Source organism: Populus trichocarpa, chromosome 19 (genome assembly GCF_000002775.5).
Source record: "Populus trichocarpa isolate Nisqually-1 chromosome 19, P.trichocarpa_v4.1, whole genome shotgun sequence".
NCBI classification, from domain to species: Eukaryota; Viridiplantae; Streptophyta; class Magnoliopsida; order Malpighiales; family Salicaceae; genus Populus; species Populus trichocarpa.
Genome location: NC_037303.2, coordinates 10,056,516 through 10,082,702, shown reverse-complemented (window position 1 = coordinate 10,082,702; position 26,187 = coordinate 10,056,516). Strand labels below are relative to the sequence as shown.

Genomic DNA, 26,187 nt, shown 5'->3' with positions numbered 1-26,187 from the left:
TCAGTAAAGAAAACAAAGAAAATACTTTTATATATGAATTACATTGCAACTGTAATATCTAACCTTTCGAATGGGTACATCCATCTATACTGGACCGGTCCTCCAACTTTTGCGTCGAACGGTAGATGTATGAGGAGATGCTCTATTGAGTCAAAAAATGATGGAGGGAATATCATCTCAAGTTTTCATAGTGTCTCGACGATATTCGTTTCAAGCCTCTCAATGTGATCAACATTCAACTTGCTGGAGCATAAATCTCTAAAGAAATGACTGATCTCCATGAGTGCATCCCATATCCCATTTGACAACAAATCACAAAAAGCTAATGGGATGAGTGTTTGCATAAACACGTGGCAGTCATGACTCTTCATTCCATACAATCTGCATTCCTCCATATTAATCAGCCTTGATATGTTCGAGGCATGTCCATCGAGAAAACGCAGACTCTTAAGCCATTTGTAGACTAGTAGTTGTGCATTTTTCTCTAATACGAAACTTGCTCTTGGTTTTGTGACTCGTGACTCATCACAAACCAACTCCATATTTTTACGGTTACAGAACAAAGCTACATTCAATCTAGCCTTGATGTTGTCCTTTGTCTTCCCCTTCACATCCATGACGATGTTGAAAATGTTCTCAAACATGTTCTTTTCAATGTGCATGACATCAAGGTTATGGCGGAGAAGATTGGTCTTCCAATAAGAAAGCTCTCAAAAGATACTTTGCTTTAACCAATTATGGGTCAAACCAAAACCAGGAAACTTCTGCTTACCTGATTGGAGACCAAATATAATGTCACTGTACTCTGATACAACATCATGCAATTCTTCACCAGAAAGACGCGGGGATGCAACATCCTTTTCAACTCTGCCAACAAAGAAATCTTTTATGTTCTTTCTGTACCTGTGATTATGTGGCAAGTAACGATGGTGACAGAAAAAAAGAAGCTTTAGCTTCGTTTGTTAGGGTGAATGCCTTATTGTTTTTCATGTAGTATGTACATGCTAGTTTCCCATGCGTGCTCCAACCAGAAAGTATTCCATGGCTAGAAAATCATTGATAGTCCGCATCAAAGCCGCCCTCATAAGAAAATTTTGTTTCCTCGATATATCATAAGTCAAAGCTCTGGAGGACCACAACTATGCCAACTCATCAATCAACGGTCGAAGACAACATCTATATTCCGGCTCGGGCTGCTTGGACCTGGTATGACCATAGATAAAAACATGAACTCCGGTCTCATACACATCCCCGGTGGCAAGTTATAAACCGTCAATATGATTGGCCAACAAGAATAAGGAGCAATAAATGACCCGAATGGGTTGAATCTGTCTGTACACAACCCAAGATGCACGTTCCTTGATTCAGCTGAAAAGTGAGGATGCACACTGTTAAAGTGTTTCCACGCTTCGCCGTCAGAAGGATGCACCATCACTCCATCAACCGCATCATGTGATTGGTGCCATGTCATGTGCTCAGTAGTCCCTGGTGACATGAATAACCTCTGCAGTCTAGATGTGATTGGGAAGTATCTAAGTTTTTTATATGCCACTAGAGTCTTTCCCCTACCAGTTCTGGGTTTGTAACGAGAATGTATGCATGTCATGTACTCGGTCATTTCAGCATTTTCAAGGGAGTATAACATGCAGAAGTTAGGACACATGTCAATTTTCTGGTATCCTAAACCGAGGGGTTTCATAACGGACTTCGCAGCATAGAATTTTTCTTTCAGCCAGTTCCCTTTAGGTAAAATGCTTCTCGCCCATTCAATAATCTTGTCATACCCGGCCTCACTTAACCCGTGATCTGATAATGGTTCGTTAGAATCTTTCAACAAATCAAAAAACCTAGTTGCATTTGCATTAGGTTCTTCTTCTACAATTGGACATTGACTGACATTACCTTGATTCATTCTCATTGCATCCATAACCATATTCCTGTAAGGATTAGTGTTGTCATTTGCCGCTTCATGCATGTTGCTAGCACTAGAAGTTGACACAACCACCTTTCTCCCATTCTCCTCTTACTAACAAATACTTTTTCGTATGCATACCAACACTGGTAATTGTCCATAAACTCTTTGTATAGAAGATGCATCGTTGCAACATATGAATGCAAATACTTTTTATTTTAACATTTCCTGCATGGATACCTAATACTTCCTCCAGTAAAATTTCTCGATATTAATAAAACCCTGAACCCCGTTACAATAATCCATCCTCCGCAATCCTTGGGGTGAATCTTGATACATCCATGAACGATCATTCATGACTTCTATCGAATTTCTATAAAATTATGATGAAAAAATGTATTAATTAACTATGTTAGGTAAATAAATTTGCAAAAATATTGGTTTACCTCGAGATTATCCAACAAACCATTTACAACTTCTCATAAATATTAAATATTCATTATCAATTATCAACGTCCATACAAATTAATACATATATATCAATTTACAGAAATTACAACTCCGCAATACCATTGATGATAAAAATTAAAACGGACCCATTAAACAAGCTATTAATTATTTCAAAACAACACATGTAATTCAGTAATTCAATAAAGTTTCAACAATTTACAAACAAATACAATCTTACAAAATCTAAAACAAGCCATAACAAGTATAAAATTATACATTCATATACTACAAGTTTGTTTGAGAAATAACAATAAAACATGTACATCTACTAACAAAATACATATACTAAAAAAACAATAAAATTCACATTTAAATGTTAAAATTTAAAAAGATAGAATTACTTACAAAAACTGATAAAAATCCGTTGGTAAATCAGAACATGGATGTTGTGACAAGAAGACTTCAAGAAATATGACTTGTTGTGCTGAGAAGAGAGAGAGGTTTTTTTGAGGCGGGGTGGGGGCTGGTTGTTTGCAGTTGGGGAGAGTTTAGATGGAGAAGAAGAAGGAGAAATAGGGGAGGAGAGGGTTGATAGAGAGGGGATATATTAAGTTTTGCCGGCGGCTTCACTGACGGACCTATTCCGTCTGTGATTTCGTCGGCTCGTCTGATGATAAATAGGGCACGTCACCGTACGGAGCTGCCATTTTGAATCCCTCGGTGATTTCGTTGGCATTTTCATTGGTGAATCAATCATGTCACCGTACGGAGCTGACATTTTAAATCCCTCAGTGATTTCGTCGGTAAAAAATACCCGCAATAACCTCCACGTCAGCGAACCACCTTTTTTTTATATTCTCAACATTCTGTCGGTAGCTACCAACAGAATTTGGCTGTCGGTAGCTAGCTACCGATGAAATTACCGACGGATTAAATTCGGTCGGTAATGGCGACCTCAAATTACCGACAGAATTATTCCGTCGGTAATTCCGTTGGTATTAAGCGAATTTCTGGTAGTGTTTATATGAAGTAGTAAAAGGGAAAAAAAGATAAGATGGAAAATTTAATGAGAAGAAAGAGGATATCTTCTATAACAAAAAAAATTCAATCAAGCATAGTCAACATTGGTCAAGTGATTAATTAATTATTTTAAAGCCAGGGTGAGTGCTTAATTCATTTTACAGAGGGATTGAAAATATTAATAAATTTATTTATTTAAATTTTATGCACTATCACTAGCCTAGTTAATTTCAACTTATTAGAGAAGAGATGTAATAATCAATGATTTGTATAAAAAAAAAACAATTCCAATCATGTTTTCCTGCCTATAAATACCTCTCCATGGAAGAGCCTAATCTACCATAGGAAACCATATCCTATGTCTCTTGAAAAACACACCATGACGACGTCCTTACTAGACAAACCATTCTTCTCCTTTCTCCACATCCTGTTTTTGCTCCTTCACATATTCAGCTTTTCTTCTTTCTTTGCTTTAGCTAAACACACTTCCTCCCCAACTTCACCATTTGGTAATAATAATACAGAAGCTGAGGCTCTTCTCCAATGGAAAGCCAGTCTTGACAACCAAAGCCAATCTCTCCTTTCTTCTTGGGTCGGCATCAGCCCTTGCATTAACTGGATTGGAATCACCTGTGACAATTCTGGAAGCGTCACCATTTTGAGCCTTGCAGACTTTGGCTTGAGAGGTACGCTTTATGATTTCAACTTCTCGGCCTTCCGTAATCTTTTTGGTCTTGACCTTCCGAACAATTATCTTTTTGGAACCATCCCACGTGAAATTGAAAAATTAAAAAATTTATCTGTCCTTGGTCTTTGTAGGAACCAACTCTCTGGTTCCATCCCTTCTTCTATTGGAAAATTAAGAAATTTATCTTTGCTTTACCTTTATCGAAACCAACTCTCTAGTTTCATTCCTCAGGAAATTGGGTTGCTAGAATCTCTCAAAAAACTTGACTTGTCAAATAATGTTTTAACTGGTGAAATCCCTTATTCCATTAGAAAATTAAAAAAATTATCTTTTCTTGGCCTTTACCGGAACCAACTCTCTGGTACCATCCATTCTTTTATTGGTAACATGACAATGCTCACTAAACTTTTTCTAGGTCACAATAATTTATCTGGATGTGTTCCTTCAGAAATAGGACAACTTATATCCCTTGTGGACTTGAGATTACATGAGAACAAATTTCACGGCCCATTGCCCTCAGAGATGAACAATCTCACCCATTTGAAGTATTTGTCTTTGGGTATCAACGAATTCACGGGTCAATTGCCACTAGATTTATGCCATGGAGGAGTATTGGAAGACTTTATTGTTGACCACAACTATTTCTCAGGTTCAATCCCGAAAAGCTTGAAAAACTGCACTAGTTTATACCGAGTAAGCCTTGATTGGAATCAATTAACAGGAAATATTTCTGAGGTTTTTGGTGTCTATCCACATCTGGATTATATTGATTTGAGTTACAATAATTTTTATGGTGAGCTTTCTTCAAAATGGGGAGATTATCGTAACATGACAAGCCTAAAAATCTCAAACAATAATGTTTCTGGTGAGATACCACCAGAGCTTGGGAAGGCTACTCAATTGCACTTGATAGATCTGTCATCAAATCAGTTAAAAGGAGCCATCCCAAAAGATTTAGGGGGTTTGAAGTTGTTGTACAAGCTTCTCCTTAACAACAACCATCTTTCAGGTGCCATTCCCTTAGATATTAAGATGCTTTCCAATCTTCAAATCCTTAATTTAGCATCTAATAATCTGAGTGGATTGATTCCGAAACAACTTGGGGAATGCTCGAATTTATTGTTGCTGAACCTCAGCGGTAATAAATTTAGAGAAAGCATTCCAGGTGAGATAGGCTTTCTCCTTTCTCTTCAAGATCTTGATCTTAGCTGCAATTTCCTGACTCGAGAGATACCGAGGCAACTTGGGCAACTGCAAAGGTTGGAAACTCTGAATGTCTCTCACAACATGCTTTCTGGACGGATTCCGAGCACTTTCAAAGACATGCTAAGCTTAACAACTGTGGATATATCATCCAATAAGCTACAAGGCCCCATTCCCGATATCAAAGCCTTCCACAACGCTTCATTTGAGGCATTAAGGGATAATATGGGTATATGTGGCAACGCCAGTGGTCTGAAGCCGTGCAATCTTCCAAGAAGCAGCAAAACTGTTAACAAACTTGTGGTTTTGATTGCACTCCCTCTTTTAGGAAGCTTGCTTTTAGTGTTTGTTGTGATTGGAGCTTTATTCATTCTCTGCAAAAGAGCTAGGAAGAGAAACGCTGAGCCAGAAAATGAACAAGATCGAAACACATTCACGATATTGGGCCATGATGGGAAGAAGTTGTATGAGAATATCGTCGAAGCTACAGAGGAATTCAACTCCAACTACTGCATTGGCGAAGGAGGATATGGAACTGTTTATAAAGCAGTGATGCCAACAGAACAGGTGGTTGCTGTGAAGAAACTTCACCGGTCACAAACAGAAAAGTTGTCCGATTTTAAAGCTTTTGAAAAGGAAGTTTGTGTGTTGGCAAATATTCGACATCGAAATATTGTGAAAATGTATGGATTTTGCTCACATGCAAAGCATTCTTTTTTGGTTTACGAGTTCATTGAAAGAGGAAGCTTGAGAAAGATTATAACCAGTGAGGAACAAGCAATTGAGTTCGATTGGAGGAGAAGGCTAAACGTTGTGAAAGGGGTGGGTGGAGCTTTATCCTATCTACACCATTCTTGCTCTCCTCCGATCATTCATCGAGACATTACCAGCAATAATATCCTTCTGGATTTGGAATATGAAGCACACGTCTCCGACTTTGGCACAGCTAGACTGTTGATGACTGACTCATCCAATTGGACCTCATTTGCAGGTACTTTTGGATATACTGCTCCAGGTGCGTAGCTTTATTTCAACATTAAGTTACTAATGTGTAATAGTGAAGATAATATATAGTGTTTTTTTAGCTTTTATTATAAAGTATTTTCTTTCAACTATTTGATAAAAAAACCATGCATAATCAGTTTTTTTTGGCAGAGCTAGCTTACACAATGAAGGTGACTGAAAAATGCGATGTCTATAGCTTCGGAGTGGTAACAATGGAGGTGATGACAGGAAGGCACCCAGGCGATCTCATTTCAGCACTCTTATCACCAGGATCTTCGTCATCATCGTCGATGCCACCGATTGCTCAACATGCACTATTGAAGGATGTGTTAGACCACCGCATCTCGCTTCCTAAAAAAGGAGCAGCAGAGGGCGTTGTCCACATGATGAAAATTGCACTTGTATGCTTGCATGCCAATCCTCAATCTCGGCCTACAATGGAAAAAATTTCTTTCGAGCTTACAACTAAGTGGCCTCCACTGCCTAAGGCATTTTGCACAATAAGTTTGGGAGATCTCTTCTCATAGTGTATAGCTAGCTACTTCTATTCGATTATCAATTGGAACAATAGTTATTTGTAATATGAATTTTTCATCGAAATTTTTTTCTTTCAAATTATGTTGGCACTGTTTTATGCGTTAGAATTTGTTTTTCTTTGCTTGAAGGGTTTGATAATATTTTGATTTTAAATTATCACCGCGATGCAAAACAAACTCTTAATCAAAGGCATGTATATATGATCTAAATGGGATTTTTGGTGCTTTACAAATGGGGGCAGGTAAGATTCAAAGTGTCGATTTGGTTATATAGTGAGAGGAGACATTACCACGAGGCTGACAGTGTTTTCTTCTCCCAAATTGTTTCCCTTGCTAGTTTTCATCACCTTCTTATTATACTGATCTTGCCTCCACGATGCCAATGCTTTCGGTTCTTGATAGCTTACTTCATTTGTCTCTTACAAATCTTGCCATATTATGTTCAAGAAGGTGTTCCCTTGAAAATAAACGAGAATATCTATGTATGCTAGCTAGCAAAATGTTTGTGCTTGCTTTCGGCTCTTTGGATGTTTGCTAATTATTCTACTATTTTTAAAATACTATCATTGGACTAATAGATGCCTAATAGTGCCCATTAATTTCACAGATTCTTGGAGCAAATACTAATATGGAATGTCCAATCCTGCTAAATTAACAAAGGGAGACTTGCAATCCGTATATGTATACCTTATGTTATTGCATGCAAATATCAAGTAATTAACTTGAGGAAATTAAGGAATTGTAAGTAGGGTGTTCATAATTAAGTATATTTGGATAATTATATTCAATTCAATTTTTAGTATTTTATATATTATATAAACATGATCCAATCAAGTTGGATATACATCACTAATTTTTATGTAAATATTACGGATATTCACAAGTTGAAGTTGGATTTTATATTGTTAATTTTTATGGGCTGATATTATTTAGAAATAAGTTATCACTGAAACAAGAGCTTCAATAGGCAAAATCATCATTTCATTAGAAAATTCAAACCCAAAGAACAGTCTACCAACCAATGAATTTCCAACTTGATGTTGAATTTTCTAATGAAATGAATTTCCATCATTTCAATAGAAAATTCAAACCCAAAGAACAGTCTAGCAACCAATGAATTTCCAACTTGATGTTGAATTTTCTAATGAAATGAATTTCCATCTTTTCATTAGAAAATTCAAACCCAAAGAACAGTCTATTGGTTGGTTGCTTATGAAATTGAAGCACCACTTTTGAGATATTTAACTTAGCGTATACATATTCAACAATAATGTTTGATAAACAATTTATCAGGTTTATCCAATTGTTAGTAAATTTTACATTTTTCTCTCATTTCTTTTTCTTTCTATAGTATATTATGGTATAGCTAGTCACATGTAATGACAAATTACAGCTAAATTATTAAAAGCATAGATTAAGAAAGGATGCCTAATCAGTCCCTCATAATTGTTAAAGTCTGTCCAGCTCTTAACTTCTAAGTGCTCTGAACTCGTAGAAGTGGCTGACACTCCCATAGCTACTGGTGCCACTCTTATAGTCTGTCCAGCGCCTATATTGCCTCAATGGCATTCTGAAATCACACGGTATAACTTCTTACTGTGTTCTTTTGGTGCACTATGCAAATTTCAGCATTCCTTCATGTTTTATTGCACTGACTGCCAAATTCTTAGCTTATCATATATATGGATGTGAGCTTTTCTTCTTCTTTTTTCATTCATTATTTCACCATAATTTCTTTGGGCTGAGGAAGAAATAGAAATATCAGGCTTTACCAATCACAATGACAATGCAAGCGATCATTTTTCAACATGAAGGGGTGTACTGACTTTTTTTCAAGCTTGTGACACGATTTTTCCTTGCTATTAGCTATATGTTAATGACATTTCAATCTTGAACCAAGTGCCACATTACTCCCAGGTCCCATGAGAAAATAGAACTTGAATATCTATTAGGTACAGATTTACTGAGACGTGTAAATCCAGTGCTGGCCAGGAGCTGTAGTTATGAGATTTTTTAAATTTTAATCAAAAGATTTAACTTTGTCCCTATGGTAGTCTAACCTCTGTGTTGTTGGGGATTCCGTCTCCCCATGCGCGGACCGGTGGTGTAATGATAGTTACTCAAAGGAGGCTAAGCACACTGAGACACAATATTTAACGTGGTTCGGCAAAACTGCCTACATCCACGGGAGAGAGTCTATATTATTTATAGATAGAGAAATGATACAATACAAATACATGAAGGAGGAGGATCACTTCACTCAAACTCAACTCCCAACTCTCACACATTGCTGCACATGCAGCTGTTGCCATGGCAGCAAGGTTGCTGCCATTGCAGCTCTCTCTTTCTCTCTATTGTCTTCACATTCTTACAACCCTCTGCACATTTAGCTCTCTAAAAACATGTCTCTTTTATAGGCATCCATGGCAGCTCTTCTTGCTTTGTTGTCAATATTGGTGGCAACCAACTTCAGCTCATTCAACAATGGTGGCTGCCAAAAGTCAATGGTTGGTGCTGTCCATTTGTTGCACATTAATGGCAACAAACCCAACAATCACCCCCTTTGCCATTCATTTGGGGCAACTGTCCGCTTGCTTCTTCAGCACATGCTTGCATCTTGCAGCTCTTCCAAGCTTACCATTCCGAGAGCGTTTGTGGCCAAGTTTACAGGTACTCGCCACACCTTTCAATCTCCAGAGTCACCAAAGCACACCTTTTCTCACACAAAAGGATCACTACAACTAGATGGTCTGCCACTTCACATCTGAAGAGTGTTAACGCTTGTCTCTAGGACACAACATTCCCCTTCCAGCGTATCAACCATGCTCGGTCCATAATGATTCATCAAGCCTTACACCAAGGCTTACAACACCCCCTCAAATGGAAATTTCTATTCCCAAGTGCGACAGTCATTATCTGAGTATCTCAATATGATCACGAGCTCACCACTCTTCCAAGAGTCTACTCATCCAGGAGTTGCGTCTGCCCTCTGTTCCACCCTAGGAACCATGCCTTACTTCTCCGTGAGTCTCTCGTTCTTAGTTTCAAGAGTCTAGGTAGCTTTCCACCTTTACCTATGGGGAAAACCCATTAAAGGTTGATCCATATATGTCTTGATACTCTGAGTATTACAATGCCTTCACCGAGCACACCACCTTGACAAGAGTCAACTTGCTCCAGGAACCTGCGCATGCCCACTGCTCATTCCTAGCAGTCGCGTCTTAATGCTCCACAAGTCATCCACTTATTGTCCAAGGCAAATGTCTTCTAGCTCATTGATCTTTAGCATGGGGGCAATATCCATCAAAGTCAATCCTGTATTTGTCTTCATACTCATCATAGCCACTTCATTGGCTATACATTTGTCCACTCATATCTAGCCATCACATTGGCTATGGGTGTTCTGGGCACATATTATGGCCCTCACACCTTCTCTAAGGTGTCTTTGCTCGTCGTCAAGCGGCGGTCTGAACTGGGGCTCCTATCATGGCCCTCACACCTTCTCTAAGGTGTCTTCGCCCGTTGTCATGGGGCGGTCTGAACTGAGGCTCATATCAAGGCCCTCACACACCTTCCATCTAAGGTGTCTTCACCTTTCATAGGTGGTCGCATCCTCCTTCAGTTGAGATGCTTCAAAGTGGCTCCAAAAGTCTCTACCACCATGTGCACTATGGGAGATCATTACCACTGATTACATAGAAAGAGAAAGTTGTGGTATACTCCTCGCAATCCTCCACCTTGATTTCTATGTTTGGAGCTTCTACGCCTTTTTGCTTGACAACTCCACCTACACCAACTCTCTTTGGTGTCTTCGCCTTTCATCATAGGCGGTCGCCTTTTATGATAGGCATTTGCACCCCCTCAATTAGGTGCTTTTACAACAGCTCTTTTTCCATCCTTGCATGCATTGGAAAAGTCTTTACTTGTTGTCTTCATCAAGAGCACAAGAGACTTCCTGTTGTACAACCTTCACACATAGTCTCTGCTCTAAGCTTCATCTGGGAACACTTCTTCTCCTTGCGCCTGTTGTCTCATTATAGTACCTCGTTGGATCCTACGGGTACTCCTGCACAATCTCTGTGTGCTCTCGTGCAATTTTTGTTCTCCAGATTTCTCCATATTCCTTGCTTATATTTGACAGCAGCTCATCCTGTCACAACACTTGTCCAAGTCAAAATAGGGTGTCAATCTTTATCCCCTTGCTGTATTTCTCTTCCATTATCAGGGTCTTCATTAATTCTCCCATCGAGAAATCACAGTCACCGAATCTAATTTCTTTGGAGAAATCACCACTCCATCAAATCCTTGAACATATAGAACTTAATTGTTCCCCTTGTGCCGTCATCCTGCTAGTCTTCATCCGTTTCATTACAAACTGCTATATATACGAAAATAGTACCGTATGGATAATCCTTCCACTAAGCAAGTTCCCAAGAAAGATTGGAGGGGTCACACTAGTCCCGCTCAAAACCCAATCTCCTAGACAGAACTTCTTAGGCCATATCTATCCATCATACTGTCTTTCCATATACACAACCATTTGCTAACTTTGTCCCGGCTTTCCTTTACAAGTGATCTGGAATATCCTGGTTTTATACCTGATTTCTCAATATCTGGCGAGACTACCAGTTCTTAGATTCGTCAAGATTGGTCTTCATCAGTTTCCACTCTACACCTCTAATTGTCCACATGATCGGGTGTCCAGAGTGTCCCAATTTTGCCTTCCACCAAGGCAATTAAAATTTCTTCCACTTAGCAGTTCAGCTCATGCAATTGGGTAAACATGTGCATCTTCTTCTTCTTCTTCTTCATCTCCATCGACCACCACGATGACCTTCAGATGCCTCCTGATTGGGCAATCTCCTTTTGTTAATTCACCACCACCACTTTCGGTCTCAAATCTCAATGATCGGACCGTACCATTGCATCTAAAACGATCAAATTAGCTAGAAACAAGTTTGAAATCGTCCAAATCGCATTTCAGACGGCTAAGATTTGATCAAAACAATTCTGGCATGATGAACGACCTAGATTCAATCTCAGATCCGGTTGCACATAGGATCAGCTACACTGGATCTTGTCCTTAGGCTCGCGGCTCGGCTCGAGTTTGGTGATGTGGCCGATGGGTCCTACTGTGCTGACGTGTCAAATGACTAGGCGCTGACATGGCAAGCCTGCTGTGCATGCTAACGTCACATTTACATAATGCTAACGTCATCCTTGGCATGCTTACTGCGCATGATGACGTCCCAATTGCGTCATGTTGATGTCATCATTATCCGGGTCAGACACGTGGGTCGAGTCTTCTGGTATTCGGGTCGGGTCAGCCCATCCGGGCGAAGATGACGCGTGTGACGCGTGGCGCGCGTCTGTGCGCGTGGCCAGCCACCCCGCTGGCGCATGATGACGCGTGCGGCCATTTCCAACGTTCGATTTCGACGCGGTTTTCACCTGTGGCTTCGTCTCTTCCTCCTCTACACAGTGGTATTGTCAAAACACAATTTGGACAACTTTTATTTTTGAAAAAAAATCAAACACCACTTTAAACCATATGCTCTGATACCAATTGTTCGGGATTCCGACTCCCCATGCGCGGACCAGTGGTGTTTTGATAGTTACTCAAAGGAGGCTAAGCACACTAAGACACAATATTTAACGTGGTTCGACAAAACCGCTTACATCCACGGGAGAGAGTCCATATTATTTAGAGATAGAGAAAGGATATAATACAAATACATGGAGGAGGAGGATCACTTCACTCAAAGTCAACTCCCAACTCTCACACACTGCTACACATGCAGCTGCTGCAATGGCAGCAAGGCTGCTGCCATTGCAGCTCTCTCTTTCTCTCTACTGTCTTCATATTCTTACAACCTTCTGCACATTTTGCTCTCTAAAAATATGCCTCTTTTATAGGCATCCACGACAACTCTTCTTTCTTTGTTGTCAACATTGGTGGCCACCAACTCCAACTCATTCAACAATGGTGGCTGTCAATAGTCAACGGTTGGTGCCGTCCATTTGCTGAACATTAATGGCAACAAACCCAACATGTGTGTGTTTTTGCTTTCAAGTACATAAGTGCACATTTAAGTCAGATTAGTAGACAAACTTTACTTATTTATGTCTGGATTCACAAACTTGTGTATTAACATCTGATTCAAGATTGGAATCTAAATTGATAGCTATGGGCTGCGTGTTCTGTATTTTATAAACAGTTCACTTGTTTTAGGTGAAGACTCAAGAATTTGTTACCTACTACATATGGATTGAATATTTGATGCGGAAAATTTCATTTTCATTTGGAAATTTATTGAATTGTGGTCTTGTACTTTTTTTTTTCTTCTGATGCAGCAAGATTGTAGGACTGACTAGGTAATTGTTATCCTTTTTTAGGCATGCTCGTCCAGGTTCCTTAAAAACTTATGTGTATGAAGGCGTACGATATTGGTCAACTTGTCAACTCTGACATTGTTTTGACAACATATGATGTGCTTAAAGAGGACCTCTCGCATGACTCTGATAGGCGAGAAGGCGATAGGCACATCCTGAGATTCCAGAAGAGGTTCTTACAAACTCTGTAGTTGGTGTTTTAGAAAGGGGTGAATTTGCACAAATGTTTTGCACAAACTTTGTAATTTTTATTTATTCATGTTGGATTTACTTCTTTTTTATATATAATTCTTTTCTAGGCTATAGTAATTCCCATAAAGGATTTGTATGTTATGATGCGGAAAATAACAAGTTTCGCATTTCACGAAATGTGGTTTTCTTTGAAAATCAGTATTTCTTTTTGTCTCATGGCAATTTTGTTTCTTCCTCTGCGTTTCTTCATTTTTTGATGATGTGTCTACCATTGTTAATCATTTTAAGCCAGGAATTGTCTATCAACGACGTCACCCACTGCCTCTTTCTACTTCTGAACCAACATCTAATCCTGTTTTACAAGAGCCTCGATGATCCACTTGAGTTTCACAACCTCCAGATAGGTATGGCTTCTCACATTCTGCTCTTCAGGCCAATATTAATACTATTTATGTGCCTAAATCTTATTTTGAGGCCTCTACTCAAGAGTGTTGGCAACAACTATGCAAGATGAACTTCAGGCTCTTCAGGATAATCATATTTAGGACATTATTCCTTGTCCCTCTAGGGAAAACCTATTAGATGCAAATAGGTATACACCATTAAGATGGGTGCCGATGGATCTCTTGACCGACATAAAGCTCTATTGGTGGTACTCGGAAACTGACAACAATATGGCCTAGATTATGAGGAAACATTTGCTCCTGTGGCTAAAATGACTACTGTCCGTATTATTATGGCCATTGTTGTCTCGAAAGGATGGTTGATTCGTCAGATGGATGTGAAGAATGCTTTTCTACATGGTGATTTGCAGGAAAAGCTTTACATGACTCCTCCTCCTGGCTTGTTTTCTTCCTCTTCTACTGAGGTTTGTCACTTAAAGCGATCTATATATGGTTTGAAGCAAGCACCACAGGCATGGTTTGAGAAATTTCGTACTACTCTTTTGGATTTCACCTTCACGCAAAGCCAGTATGACTACTCTCTCTTCTTTCCCAAGACTGATATTGGGATCGTTCTACTTCTTGTATATGTCGATGATATTGTGATTACAGGATCTGATTCCCAGTTGATTGAGCAGCTTCAACAACAACTCAAATCTTCCTTTCATATGAAAAATCTTGGTCCGCTGCAGTATTTTCTTGGTCTTGAGGCCCAACATTGTCCAACTAACATACTTTTGCATCAACATAAGTATACCCAGGAGCTTCTTTCCTTAGCTGGACTTTCAGATGCTAACTCAGTTCTTACACCTATGGAGGTCAACTTGAAGCTACATCATGAGAATGGTGATCTATTGCCTCATCCCTCCATGTATCGACAGTTGGTAGGAAGTTTGAATTATTTGACTATTACTCAACCTAATATCTCATTTGTTGTACAACAGGTTAGTCAGTTTATGTAGGCCCCTTGCCAAACCCACTTAGCCGATGTCCGTCGTCTCCTTCAATATCTTAAAGAGGACCTCTCGCATGACTCTGATAGGCGTGAAGGCGATAGGCACGTCCTGAGATTCCAGAAGAGGTTCTTACAAACTCTGTAGTTGGTGTTTTAGAAAGAGGTGAATTTGCACAAATGTTTTGAAGAGTAGTACTGATGGTATCAACTATATTGAAAAAAATCAGTCACGAGTTCGAGAACCTTAACTTATAAGCTCGAGATAGATTTGATGATATTATAATATCTATTTTGATAAGGAAATTTGTATGATTTTGATTTGGACAATTGTAGGTAGTAGGGAAGAAGGGATACATAACATATTTTTATTGATTCCAATTTGAGACTTTATTATCGAACCTTTTATTTAAATTAGAAATCTTTTTACTTTATTTTCAGAAACTAAAAACAAACGATATTAATTTTTTGTAATTTTTATTTGTTCATGTTGGATTTAATTCTTTTTTTATATAATTCTTTTACCTATTCATGCTAATTAGTTTAAAACAACAAAAATAACTAAAAAAATTAACAATAAAAAACTTAACCAATTTCTTATTTGTTTTTTGATTTCTTAAAATAAAATAAAGTTTTTTCTAGTGTGAATTAAAAATAAAAAAAACTCAAAGATAAATAAATAAATAAGTAATTGGAATGTTTTAATAATTGTTTCTTAAAATAATCATGACATGTCATCCACATCCTTCAGTACTCAATATTTGAGAACAGCGTGTGAGAACTTCAAACAGAAATACTTGTCTGTGTTTAGTTCAAAACTTTCTGCAGCTCAGCTAGACTTTAACAAATCATCCACACAGGTATGTTTCCTCCATTTGGAACATGATATAAACTTTCTCATAATGCAATGTTATGTCATAAATAGAGCCGTGTTTACATGATTTATCTCACGACTACATATATTTGATCTAGAAATCCTTTTTTTATTGAATAATCAGATAAACTATATAGATGTGTATAACAATTAGCTCATGCAACACTAAACCTCCATGATTGGCCTCATGCTGGATTATATTGCAGCCAATCCAAATCTGTATAATTAGCCAAAGTGAAGGGAACTGTATTTGTTCCGGTATAGATATATACAACTTCAGGAACCTCACCCCACTCACAAATTTCATTAGCAGAAACCTGTGCTCATTGGACTTCATCAAGATGTAGAAGTTCTCTGCGTTTTTGGTCAGTAGGAATTGTTTTCTACCAGTTCTCACATTCTCTGCCCACAAACACTACTCTGATTCGAGCAAGTTCCTACACAAATTAGACACTGATATAGGAGAAGAAAATCTTTAACAGCCTGCTTTTATGATCCCTTAAAGAATCCCACCTCAAACCCATTCCCCTTCAAAGAGAGTAATAGGAATTCCCTTTCATGATGGTATATCATGATTCAGTGTTTAGGATTCTAACTCAAACCCATGCTATTTGCCATTGTCTACCAGGTTTTCTTGCATGCTAGTATTTTCTCACACAAAAAGAGGCCCTAATCTGTTATTTTCTGGTAGTTGAACCCTCTGTCATCTATTTGGGTGAGTGAGGTATTACTTAGTCATTTGTGTTAAGTAATATTTATCTAGTTTTATTTATTAAGGGTACAATAGTATTTTCAATTTAACCTATATATAATTCCTTTGTATTTAGGTTAACTTAAGCACTCATAATAAACATATTATTGAGAATTCTAGCCTCCTTTTATGTTTGATCTGAATTACTTTAACATGGTATCAGAGCCTAGTTGATTGAACCCTTGACTTGTTAATTTTATGGAACTCGCTGCCCTTGTATAAATCATGTTCACCAATGTCAGAGTCACTGCTCGTATCAAAATCATTATCATCATCCACTTCATTCCCTGTAGGATGTTCCAGCACGCTCAATGCATTCCTTTGAAGCTTAACTTCAGATTCATTTTTCACAACATCAGACATGGGTTGTTTGACCTCTTAAAAGATGGAGGATGAAGATCAAGTTTTGTGCTTGCGGCTGAAGAATTAATATCTGAAACTTTATTTTAGATTCTTCAGCTTCTGCAATTTGGTATTTATGTTCTGTCTCTGCAATTGTTTTGGTATTTCGTCTTCTCTTCAGCTTCTGCAATTTGGTATCAGCTTCTGCAATTTGGTATTTCTGTTATGTCTCTGCAATTGTTTTGGTATTTCGTCTTCTCTTCAGTTTCTGCAATTTGGTATTTGAGTTAAGTTTCTGCAAAAAATAAAAAAATAAAAAAATTGGAGTGATATTTTGTCTTCTGCTTCTGCAAAATCTGGTATTTCGACTTTCCTTCAACTTCTGCAATTTGGTATTTCTGTTCTATCTCTGCAATTGTTTTGGTATTTCTTCTTCTCTTCAGTTTCTGCAATTTGGTATTTGTATTCAGTTTCTGCAAAAAAAAAATAAAAAAAATTGGAGTGATATTTTGTCTTCCGCTTCTGCAAAATCTGGTATTTCGATTGTCCTTCAGCTTCTGCAATTTGGTATTTCTGTCTGTCTCTGCAATTGTTTTGGTATTTCATCTTCTCTTCAGTTTCTGTAATTTGGTATCAGCTTCTGCAATTTGGTATTTCTGTTCTGTCTCTGCAATTGTTTTGGTATTTCGTCTTCTTTTCAGTTTCTGCAATTTGGTATTTGAGTTAAGTTTCTGCAAAAAATTTTGGAGTGATATTTTGTCTTCCGCTTCTGCAAAATCTGGTATTTCAACTTTCCTTCAGCTTCTGTCATGACATCTACTACCAAAGAGATTGTTTGGTTACGTTGGTTACTTACTGATATGAGAGTTTTCTTTTCTCATCCTACCCCTATGAATTGTGACAACCAGAGTTCTATTCAGATTGCTCACAACTCGGTTTTTATGAGCGAACTAAGCACATTGAGATCGATTGCCATCTTACTCGTCATCATCTCAAGCATGGCACCATTACTGTGCCTTTTGTTCATTCTTCCTTGCAGATTGCAGATTTCTTTACCAAGACACATTCCATATCTCGTTTTTGTTTTTTAGTTGGCAAACTCTCGATGCTTGTAGATGCCGCATCGTGAGTTTGATGGGAGATGTTAAGTAATATTTATCTAGTTTTATTTATTAAGGATAGAATAGGATTTTCAGTTTAACCTATATATAATTCCTTTGTATTTAGGTTAACTTAAGCACTCATAAAAACATATTATTGAGAAATGTAGCCTCCTTTTATGTTTGATCTGAATTACTTTAACAATTTGAACCAGACTTTTCATTGATCTGCAAGCAGAATGCCTGCTTTTCACTATGTTCTAGTGTGCTCTGTCAAAGGTGATAACATTGTTACGGTTGATGACCACAACTTGATTACTGTTTTCATTTTAAAAATCTAAAACAAAGATGGCACGTTTATTTCATAGGAATTGATTATCATATTCTAAGGGGTGGCATAACTAGAAATTGTCTATTTTTTCTGCATTTCTTATTTGGTTTCAGTCTTTCGGTCTTGAGCAAGATTATAATTCTTTTGAAGGTTTGTAATGCATTTGGTGAGAGAAAAAATCTACATACAGTTTGGTGGTTGGATGCTCTCAATCATGCAGAACAGAACAAGGATTCCACAGGTGAGCTGATAAGAAAGATTGAAGAGGCTGTCTCCGGAACTCTAAACAATTCGAGATCATCAAGAATTGCATCACGGTTAGTGATTGTCTAAAATATGCGCAATGAATAAATATATCATTCTATTTCAACTTCTTTGATCATAATATGTAATTGCTTTGTATTTTTGCTAACTTATACTCCCCATTGAACTTCAAAGCTAAGTTAGAAAACCTTTGACTGGTATGCAGTCTTGGTCCGGATATCAATTCTAATTATGGTAGTTTACTAATACTGATCTCACTTCAGTTTACGAAGCATTACTGGTCTGAAGTACCACATCCAAACTCATTTAGATCAATTGGAAGCTTCTAGACAAACGTTACTTGATCGAATTTTGGAAATTGATCAAACAATGGCGAATCCAAAGGAAGAGGATATTGAACGTGTGAGACATTGTCGAATATGCCAAGCTATTGACAATGGTCCCACATGTGTTCATTGTGAATTGGAGGAATCATTTCAGGTATGTTAGTCAACTGCCTGTTTACTTTGATGTTTGACTATTTATTACGTTGAAGAAGCGGGAGAGGGGATTCACTGTGATCACATTTTTATATTTGTTTGTCAGGAATATGAGTCAAGGTTATTTCGTCTTAACAAATTACATGGAGGCATTACTACATCTGCTGAAGAGGCAGTGAATCTGCTAAAAAGGAACTCAGAGAGAAATCGTTACTACTGGAATTTAGAGCGCCAAACGAAAAATTTACTGTCATCTAGTGATTTTAATGAAGAATCGAAGAAAAGAAAGACTGGAGAAACAGTGATGGTAAGTTTCCTTACCTCAATTGGTCAAACTAAACCATCTTTCATCTACCAGATGTTTAATTCTGGAGATTCCTCGTGGCCATCTGTCAATCACTACTAAAAACAGGGGTATTAGCATCTGAATTTAGCAACGGAATTATTCGTTGCTAAATTCAGTAACAGATTTGCAACGGATTAAACATATATTATTTTTTTAATATTAGCAACAGAATTTAGCAACGGAAAATCCGTTGCTAAAGACAACGTAAAGTTTGCAATGGATAATCCGTTGCTAATTGAAAAAATAATTATTTAAATTTTAATATAAAATTAAAATGATAGAAACCGTTGATTACTTTTGATAAGAGAAAATCTCAACCGTCTAATGTTTTTACACCTGGACGACTCCCCCCCACCCCACACCCATAGAAACGTAAAAGAACAACAAAACCAGCAGCTGAAAATTAATTACCTTCCCATCTTCTTCGTCCCTAATAACACACTTAGCTGTAGAAAAATCACCTTCTCTTCATCGATTTGATTTTCCTTTGTCCCAAACTTTTCATCTTCTTCTCATTCGTCTTCAATATCACTAATTTTTTTTCTTCATCTTCTTCTCCTTCATCTTAACAGTTTCAATCTTTATCTGTAAACCATCAAAATCACAGACCCATGGCAACATCGAACCAGACCCAGCATAATCACCAACGAACATCCTGATTTACCCCTTCTCTCCGTAAACGGGGTGGGTTTTGCAGTATTTTCTTCATTAATTCAGGTAATTAATTTAGGATTTATATTTCTCTCTGTTGAAATCTAACTTACCCTAAAACGTTTTAATCTAAATTTTTCAATCTCAGGTGTTATTTTGTCTTGTAGATTCATCCCGTTCACCTATAACTCAAGAACACAGGTACTAATTTTTTTTTATCGATACTTTGAATAATGGTTTTATGCTATTAATTCGCTAATATAAGGGTTATGAAATGTTTTTACCATGATCTATAACCTAATTATGCATGTTTAATTGAAAATTTATGAAAACCCCCAATTTAATTTTTAGGGTTACGGTTCACAAATTGAGTGATTTTAGGCAATTGGAAAAATGTTGGCAATTCATGTGTCTGGAAGAGAGTGATTGATGGAAATTATGTATCAGTTCAATTTCTTCACTTTCACATAGGTGTTTCATGATGTTATAACTTGCTATCGTTCTGGTTCAACTTTTTAACTTGTGGTGCTCTACTTCTATAAATTTTAAGTGTTAGAGGAGTGTATGGATGCTGTTGAAATCTAGATAGTCTAGCAACTGGTTAACCTGTGATGCTCTGCTTCTGTAGCAGTCCAAGTTTTTCTTTTTTTCTTGCTGTGAATATTTGATTGAGCATGCACTACATTGTTTGTTGCGCTACGTGTGGTAATTATCATATCAACATCATACACAGTGCTATCAGTTGTTTATTCTACCTGTGGTTACTGTTATAAATTTTGATTTTATACCAACATCATATGCAGTGCTAACAGAAAATATTATTAATTGCACCTGCGGTAACTGTTATTGATTTTGATATATGTTTAGGATTTTACGACCCAAGGAGTAAAGAGGTTGTGTGACTATGCCTCCAGTTTGGAAAACAACTTACTTGAAGAGAATATCCAGGCATGTCATCATCTTTTTGTTTCCTTTTGGCCTTTTCAATACTCTGTTACTGAACTTTACCGTTCACCATGGTCCACAAATTCTGCAGACTTCAGCATCCAGTTCACGGCTAACATTCTCATCAAAGGTAATATTTTTCTTCTGCATTAGGGCACGTGTCTGATAAAACATTGTAAACAAAGTAGTTGTTTTTGTTATTGGAGACACCATATCTATATTTCTAAACTAGATATTGTCTATTTTACCGTCTTGGTTAGTGGGGAGATCTATTTAAGATTGGAATTTAATTACTTTTACTGGACATGTCCAGGCTGAAGCATTCTGTTATCCCAAACCAGAGGCCACATGCTTAAAATAGCTTTGCTTAAGTGCTTGCATATGTTCCAAATATGGTTTCTGGTGCCTAAAGTTTTCACTAGTTTTTGTGTTGTTATTTACCAGGCTGGGGCATTGCCTGCTCCATCAAGTGAACCATCAACTCCTGCTTCGATTGGATCTCAAGAGGTTTGTTTACTTTTGAAAATTTGTTGCCTGTGGCCAAAATAAATTTCTGCGAGCATCAATGAGAGATTGTCGACAATTTTTCATATATTGTGACTTACCCTGTTTTCCAGTCCATGAATAATCTAATATAGCCATCTTACAAGTTTAAAGAATTTCTTTATGACTTTTATTCCATGCTAATAGCTTGATTGATGTTCCCTTTTTAGTTTTGTTTTTTACAGCATAAGATAACTTCTCTGTCAGGAACTCTTCCCAGCACTTTTAAGAATATAATTACCTCAATTTCCTTTCCTTGATTTTTCCCTTTCCCAGGTTCAAAGGCCCCCTCGTAATGCTGCATCACCCTCAAGCCAGCAGGTTTAGCTTGAATTTCAATTTGCAGTTTACATCCTTTTTATTTATTTATATAATTTCTTGACATCTAACTTTTTCAACGAACATTTCCAAAGAAGTAACGGGATTTCAGGAGTGGCTGAGCTTGCTAGCGGCCTCGGGATTTCTAAAGGTATCCATACAGAAGAAGAAACAAGTAATAGAACGAGTTGGTTGAAACCTGCATTTCTTATGAGAACACGTAGCGCAACAAACAACACCATGATTGTATCTTTTGTTATTTTTTTTTAATTGTATTTCGACTTAATTATATTAATGCAAGTTTGACTAAATTTTTTTAATATGAATATTATTTTTATTTCATTTTTTATTAGTTATACAATTATTTTTAATATTAATTTATGTTGGTTATATATATTCTACAACTTTTAAAATATCCATAAATAATTAATTAAACAAATTAAAAGTCATTTTAATAAATAAATAAAAATTAATTTAATAAAAATAATATACTCAGCAACGGAATATCCGTTGCTGATTCCCAAAATTAGCAACGGAATATCCGTTGCTGGTTGTTAGCATCGGATTATCCGTTGCTAATTGTAAGCAATGGAATTTCCGTTGCTGCGAAATCAGCAACGAATAACGACAAATTTGCATCTGATATTTGCCGTTGCTGATTCCGTTACTAAATTGTTTTAGCAAAGGATTTTAGTATTATTTGCAACGGACCAGTCCGTTGCTAATTACTACATTTTTTAGTAGTGAATGGACAAGGTTGTCAGACTGAATGGTTGTTCTTATGTGAACTAGCCTCTGAATCTTACTCCAGCATATATGGCTGTATATTTTTTAAGACTCTTATCACTTGATTGGAGCTTGCAAAGCACAAGTCAACAGATAGGCGGTTGATCTCATTTTAGCAATGCCAAATTTTAATCACCAGTGGTGGTGAGCTAGGTTGTTTTTAGACGCCCCTCTTCACAATTCTTGGGGCACAGCTCATGCAGGGAGGGGCAGTAGCTTAAGAATTAAACTTACTGGATATAGCAGTCCCAAAAGAACCCATAGACAACAACAAGTAACAAAATATGTTCCAGTGTTGCTGCTCTTAATCCAGCATGGAGCCAATGGACCCAATCTCTTAGAAGCACAGCATGTTGTTCTTGTGGAGCCACTGCTCAATCCAGCTGCTGAGGCTCAAGCAGTCAGCCGGGTGCACCGAATTGGGCAGGAAAAGAGGACATTAGTCCATCGATTTATAGTATGCTCCTTTTCCTTTTTTTCTTTCTTTTTGTGTTTTTTGTAAACTAATTTTGGATGCCAAACACTTGCGTTTTTTCTCAATTGAGATACATAACCTCACCACACTGAAGATAGCATGGGGTATTTGTTGGAAATAAAAGCGGAAACAAAGAAGAAGGAGGAATTGGAAGGATAAATGGTAGAGCTACAACTCAATACCAGAGGCAAATCTTGTTGTATTTTCTTGTTGTCTTGCTCACCTTTATAGTACAAGGAAGAGTAAAAAAACTACAAAGCTTAATTAATGAAGAAGTAGAAACGCTTCCTCTTAATAAAAGACCATAAAAGCTAATAAAAGATATTGAAATTTACAAATTATATTTAACACCCTCTCTTAATTTGTAATCTTAAAAAATTCCTTGAATTGCTGAAACTTCTCAGCCGGAACAGCTTTGATGAGGACGTCTGCAGGTTGATCATAAGTGTTGATAAACTCTAGCTGGATCTCCTTCTTGTTGACCATCTCTCTAATGAAATGATGTCTCAACTCTATGTGTTTTGATCTTGCATGAAAAACAGGATTCCTGGTCATAGCAATGGCTGAATATTATCACAAAAAATAGTGGTAGGATCAAGAATATTTTATTGCAGATCACAAAGGATTCTTCTCAACCAAACTAACTGACAAACGACTTCATTTGCTGTAATATACTCTGCCTCTGCAAAAGATAAGGCTATAGAACTTTGCTTCCTTGAACACCAAGAGATTACATTTGTTCCAAGACAAAACACATATCCAGATGTACTCTTCCTATCATCATAGCTTCCTGCCTAATCACTATTAGAATAGCCAATCAACTTGTTTTCATCTTGTTGTTTATACAAGATTTCATGATTCTTGATTCCTTGAAGATATCGCAAGATCCTCTTAGCTGCTTCAAGGTGAAGTTTGCTAGGATTCTCTATAAATCTAGAGATAATGCTGACATAATAAAGAATATCAGGTCTTGAATTTGTGAGGTAGATTAAGGACCCAACAAGGCTTTTGAAATACTTTGAATCAATCTTTGTTGCACCATCATCCTGTAGTAATTTCTCATTTGCTGCCATTGGAGATGCTGCTGGTTTACACTCTGACATGTGGAATTTCTTTAAGAGATCTGTTATATATTTTTCTTGTGAAATAAATATTTTTCCTGGAAACTGCTTCACTTGAATGCCAAGAAAATACCCCATTAAGCCAAGATCTGACATCTCAAATTCTTTCATCATAGCAGTCTTAAATTCTACAACCATATCCTTAGTTGTTCCTGCATAAATCAGATCATCAATATAGAGATAAACCATTAGAAAATCTTCTCCCTTCTTCTTTATATAGAGTGATGGTTGGGATTTACTTCTGTTGAAACCATTCAGATGAAGATAAAGATCAATTTTATGATTCCACGCTCTTGGAGACTATTTTAATCCATATAGGGCTTTATAAAGTCTGTAGACTTTATCTTCTTCTCCTTTTAATTCATATCCAGAAGGCTGCTGAACATAGACTTTCTTTTGCAATTCACCATTAAGAAACGCTGACTTAACATTAAGCTGAAACACCTGCAACTGAAGTTGTGCGGATAAAGCAAGAACAATTCTAATAGTGTCCATCCTTGCAACAGGTGCAAAGGTTTCTGTAAAATCAACTTCATGCTGCTGTGAATAGCCTTTAGCAACAATTCTAGCCTTATGCTTCTGAATGCTGACATTTTCATTGTATTTAATCTTGAACACCTATAATGTCAACCATCCGATTATTGCTCGAATGGAGCCTTTTATATTTGTTTCAGAATTTAAATGTACACTCCCTTCTTTAGTGATTATATTAGGATTTGATGCTATGAAAAGGAGCATGCATGAACTCTTTAAGGACTAGCGTGAGGGTTTTCTATTAACAATTCTTCAATCTCATTCCTTTTTGTGAATTTGTGTACGTGTGTAATTCTTCAATCTCATGCTTTCTAGTTTGCTTGTTGTCCGAAACTTTGAAAATTCATGTCATCTGTTAAATTTTCTGCTTTATATAGTCTCTATGTGTTCAATTAAGATTAGAAAGATAGTCTTTTGTATAATTGTGATGAATGATTGATAAACCAACCATCCCTTTGTATTTATACTTTTAGGGTTGTATACAATACAATGGTGGAATGTACTACACATGATAACTATCCCTATATAATGTATTTACATGAATGTGGACTCTTTCCTTAATACACCCCGTAAAGCTGAAGGTGGAGATTCCACCCGAAGCTTGGATTGAAAATAAGCAAATGAGACTAGAGGGAGAGGCTTGGTAAGAACATCCACGAGTTGATCCTTTGAAGAGATGAACCATACCTGAATTTCTCTCTTAGCAACGTGATCATGGACAAAATGATAATCAACTTTAACATGTTTAGTACGAGCATGGAACACCAGATTGACAGATAAGAAAGTGGCCCCTAAGTTATCACACCATAACATAGTCATGGACGAAGTGGAAATCCGAAGTTCTGCCAATAAAGAACGAATCCATAAAATTTCAGTAGTACCATCAGCTAAGGCTTTGTATTTTACTTCTATAGAAGATCTGGCAACAGTGCGTTGTTTCCCAAATTTCCATGAGATAGGTGTAGAACCAAGGTACACAAGATAACCACCTGTTGATTTGCAATTGTCAATACTACCTGCCCCATCAGCATTTGTGAAACCAAGAAGAGTTAAGAGAGATTCTCGAGTAATGTTCAGACCATAGGTTGTTGTAGCCTGCAGGTAATGTAGGATATGTTTAACAACAACCCAATGATCATCAGTAGGGGCATGCATAAATTGACATACTTTGTTGACTGCATAGCAAATATCAGGTCTAATGAAAGTAAGATATTGCAGTGCTCCAACAATCTGTCGATACCGTGTCGGATCAGAGTGAAGAGTACAAGGCATAATTCCTAGTTTAGAGCAGGTAGACAAAGGAGTATCAACCGGTTTGTAGGAAGTCGTACTTGCTCGTTGGATAATATCGAGTGCGTACTTGTGTTGACTTAATAAGATACCCATAACTGTAGGTTTAACTTCAATGCCCAAAAAGAAATGAATAGAACCCAAATTCCAAAGCTTAGATTCTATTTGCAGTAAAGTAATCAATTTATGAAGCAAGGCTGAGTTACTCCCGATCAGTAAAATATCATCTACATACACAAGCAG

At 37.2% G+C, this 26,187-nt stretch overlaps 2 protein-coding genes across 2 annotated transcripts; both read left to right on the top strand.

Moving 5' to 3' along the window:
• Nucleotides 1-3,743: 3,743 nt before the first annotated feature.
• Nucleotides 3,744-6,926, top strand: LOC7498102 (MDIS1-interacting receptor like kinase 2-like). Its single transcript, XM_052449423.1, has 2 exons — nucleotides 3,744-6,288; nucleotides 6,429-6,926. Exons 1-2 carry the CDS (start codon nucleotides 3,762-3,764, stop codon nucleotides 6,803-6,805), a joined length of 2,904 nt encoding a protein of 967 aa, XP_052305383.1. The 5' UTR covers nucleotides 3,744-3,761; the 3' UTR covers nucleotides 6,806-6,926.
• An 8,593-nt stretch (nucleotides 6,927-15,519) lies between these two features.
• On the top strand, nucleotides 15,520-21,987 carry LOC127904757 (uncharacterized). Its single transcript, XM_052449392.1, has 11 exons — nucleotides 15,520-15,654; nucleotides 18,343-18,509; nucleotides 18,720-18,936; nucleotides 19,042-19,242; nucleotides 19,310-19,349; nucleotides 20,081-20,133; nucleotides 20,800-20,880; nucleotides 20,969-21,007; nucleotides 21,322-21,384; nucleotides 21,697-21,741; nucleotides 21,834-21,987. Exons 1-11 carry the CDS (start codon nucleotides 15,526-15,528, stop codon nucleotides 21,837-21,839), a joined length of 1,041 nt encoding a protein of 346 aa, XP_052305352.1. The 5' UTR covers nucleotides 15,520-15,525; the 3' UTR covers nucleotides 21,840-21,987.
• Nucleotides 21,988-26,187: the final 4,200 nt, after the last annotated feature.

What these genes read in the sequence shown, in the direction of transcription:
- LOC127904757 (XM_052449392.1), top strand. Translation starts at nt 15,526, where the DNA reads ATGTCATCCACATCCTTCAGTACTCAATATTTGAGAACAGCGTGTGAG. An exon ending in AATCACTACTAAAAACAGGG is followed by an intron (nt 19,350 to 20,080) that starts GTATTAGCATCT and finishes TTTCAATCTCAG; the next exon opens with GTGTTATTTTGTCTTGTAGA. An exon ending in CCTATAACTCAAGAACACAG is followed by an intron (nt 20,134 to 20,799) that starts GTACTAATTTTT and finishes ATATATGTTTAG; the next exon opens with GATTTTACGACCCAAGGAGT.
- LOC7498102 (XM_052449423.1), top strand. Translation starts at nt 3,762, where the DNA reads ATGACGACGTCCTTACTAGACAAACCATTCTTCTCCTTTCTCCACATC. An exon ending in TTTTGGATATACTGCTCCAG is followed by an intron (nt 6,289 to 6,428) that starts GTGCGTAGCTTT and finishes TTTTTTTGGCAG; the next exon opens with AGCTAGCTTACACAATGAAG.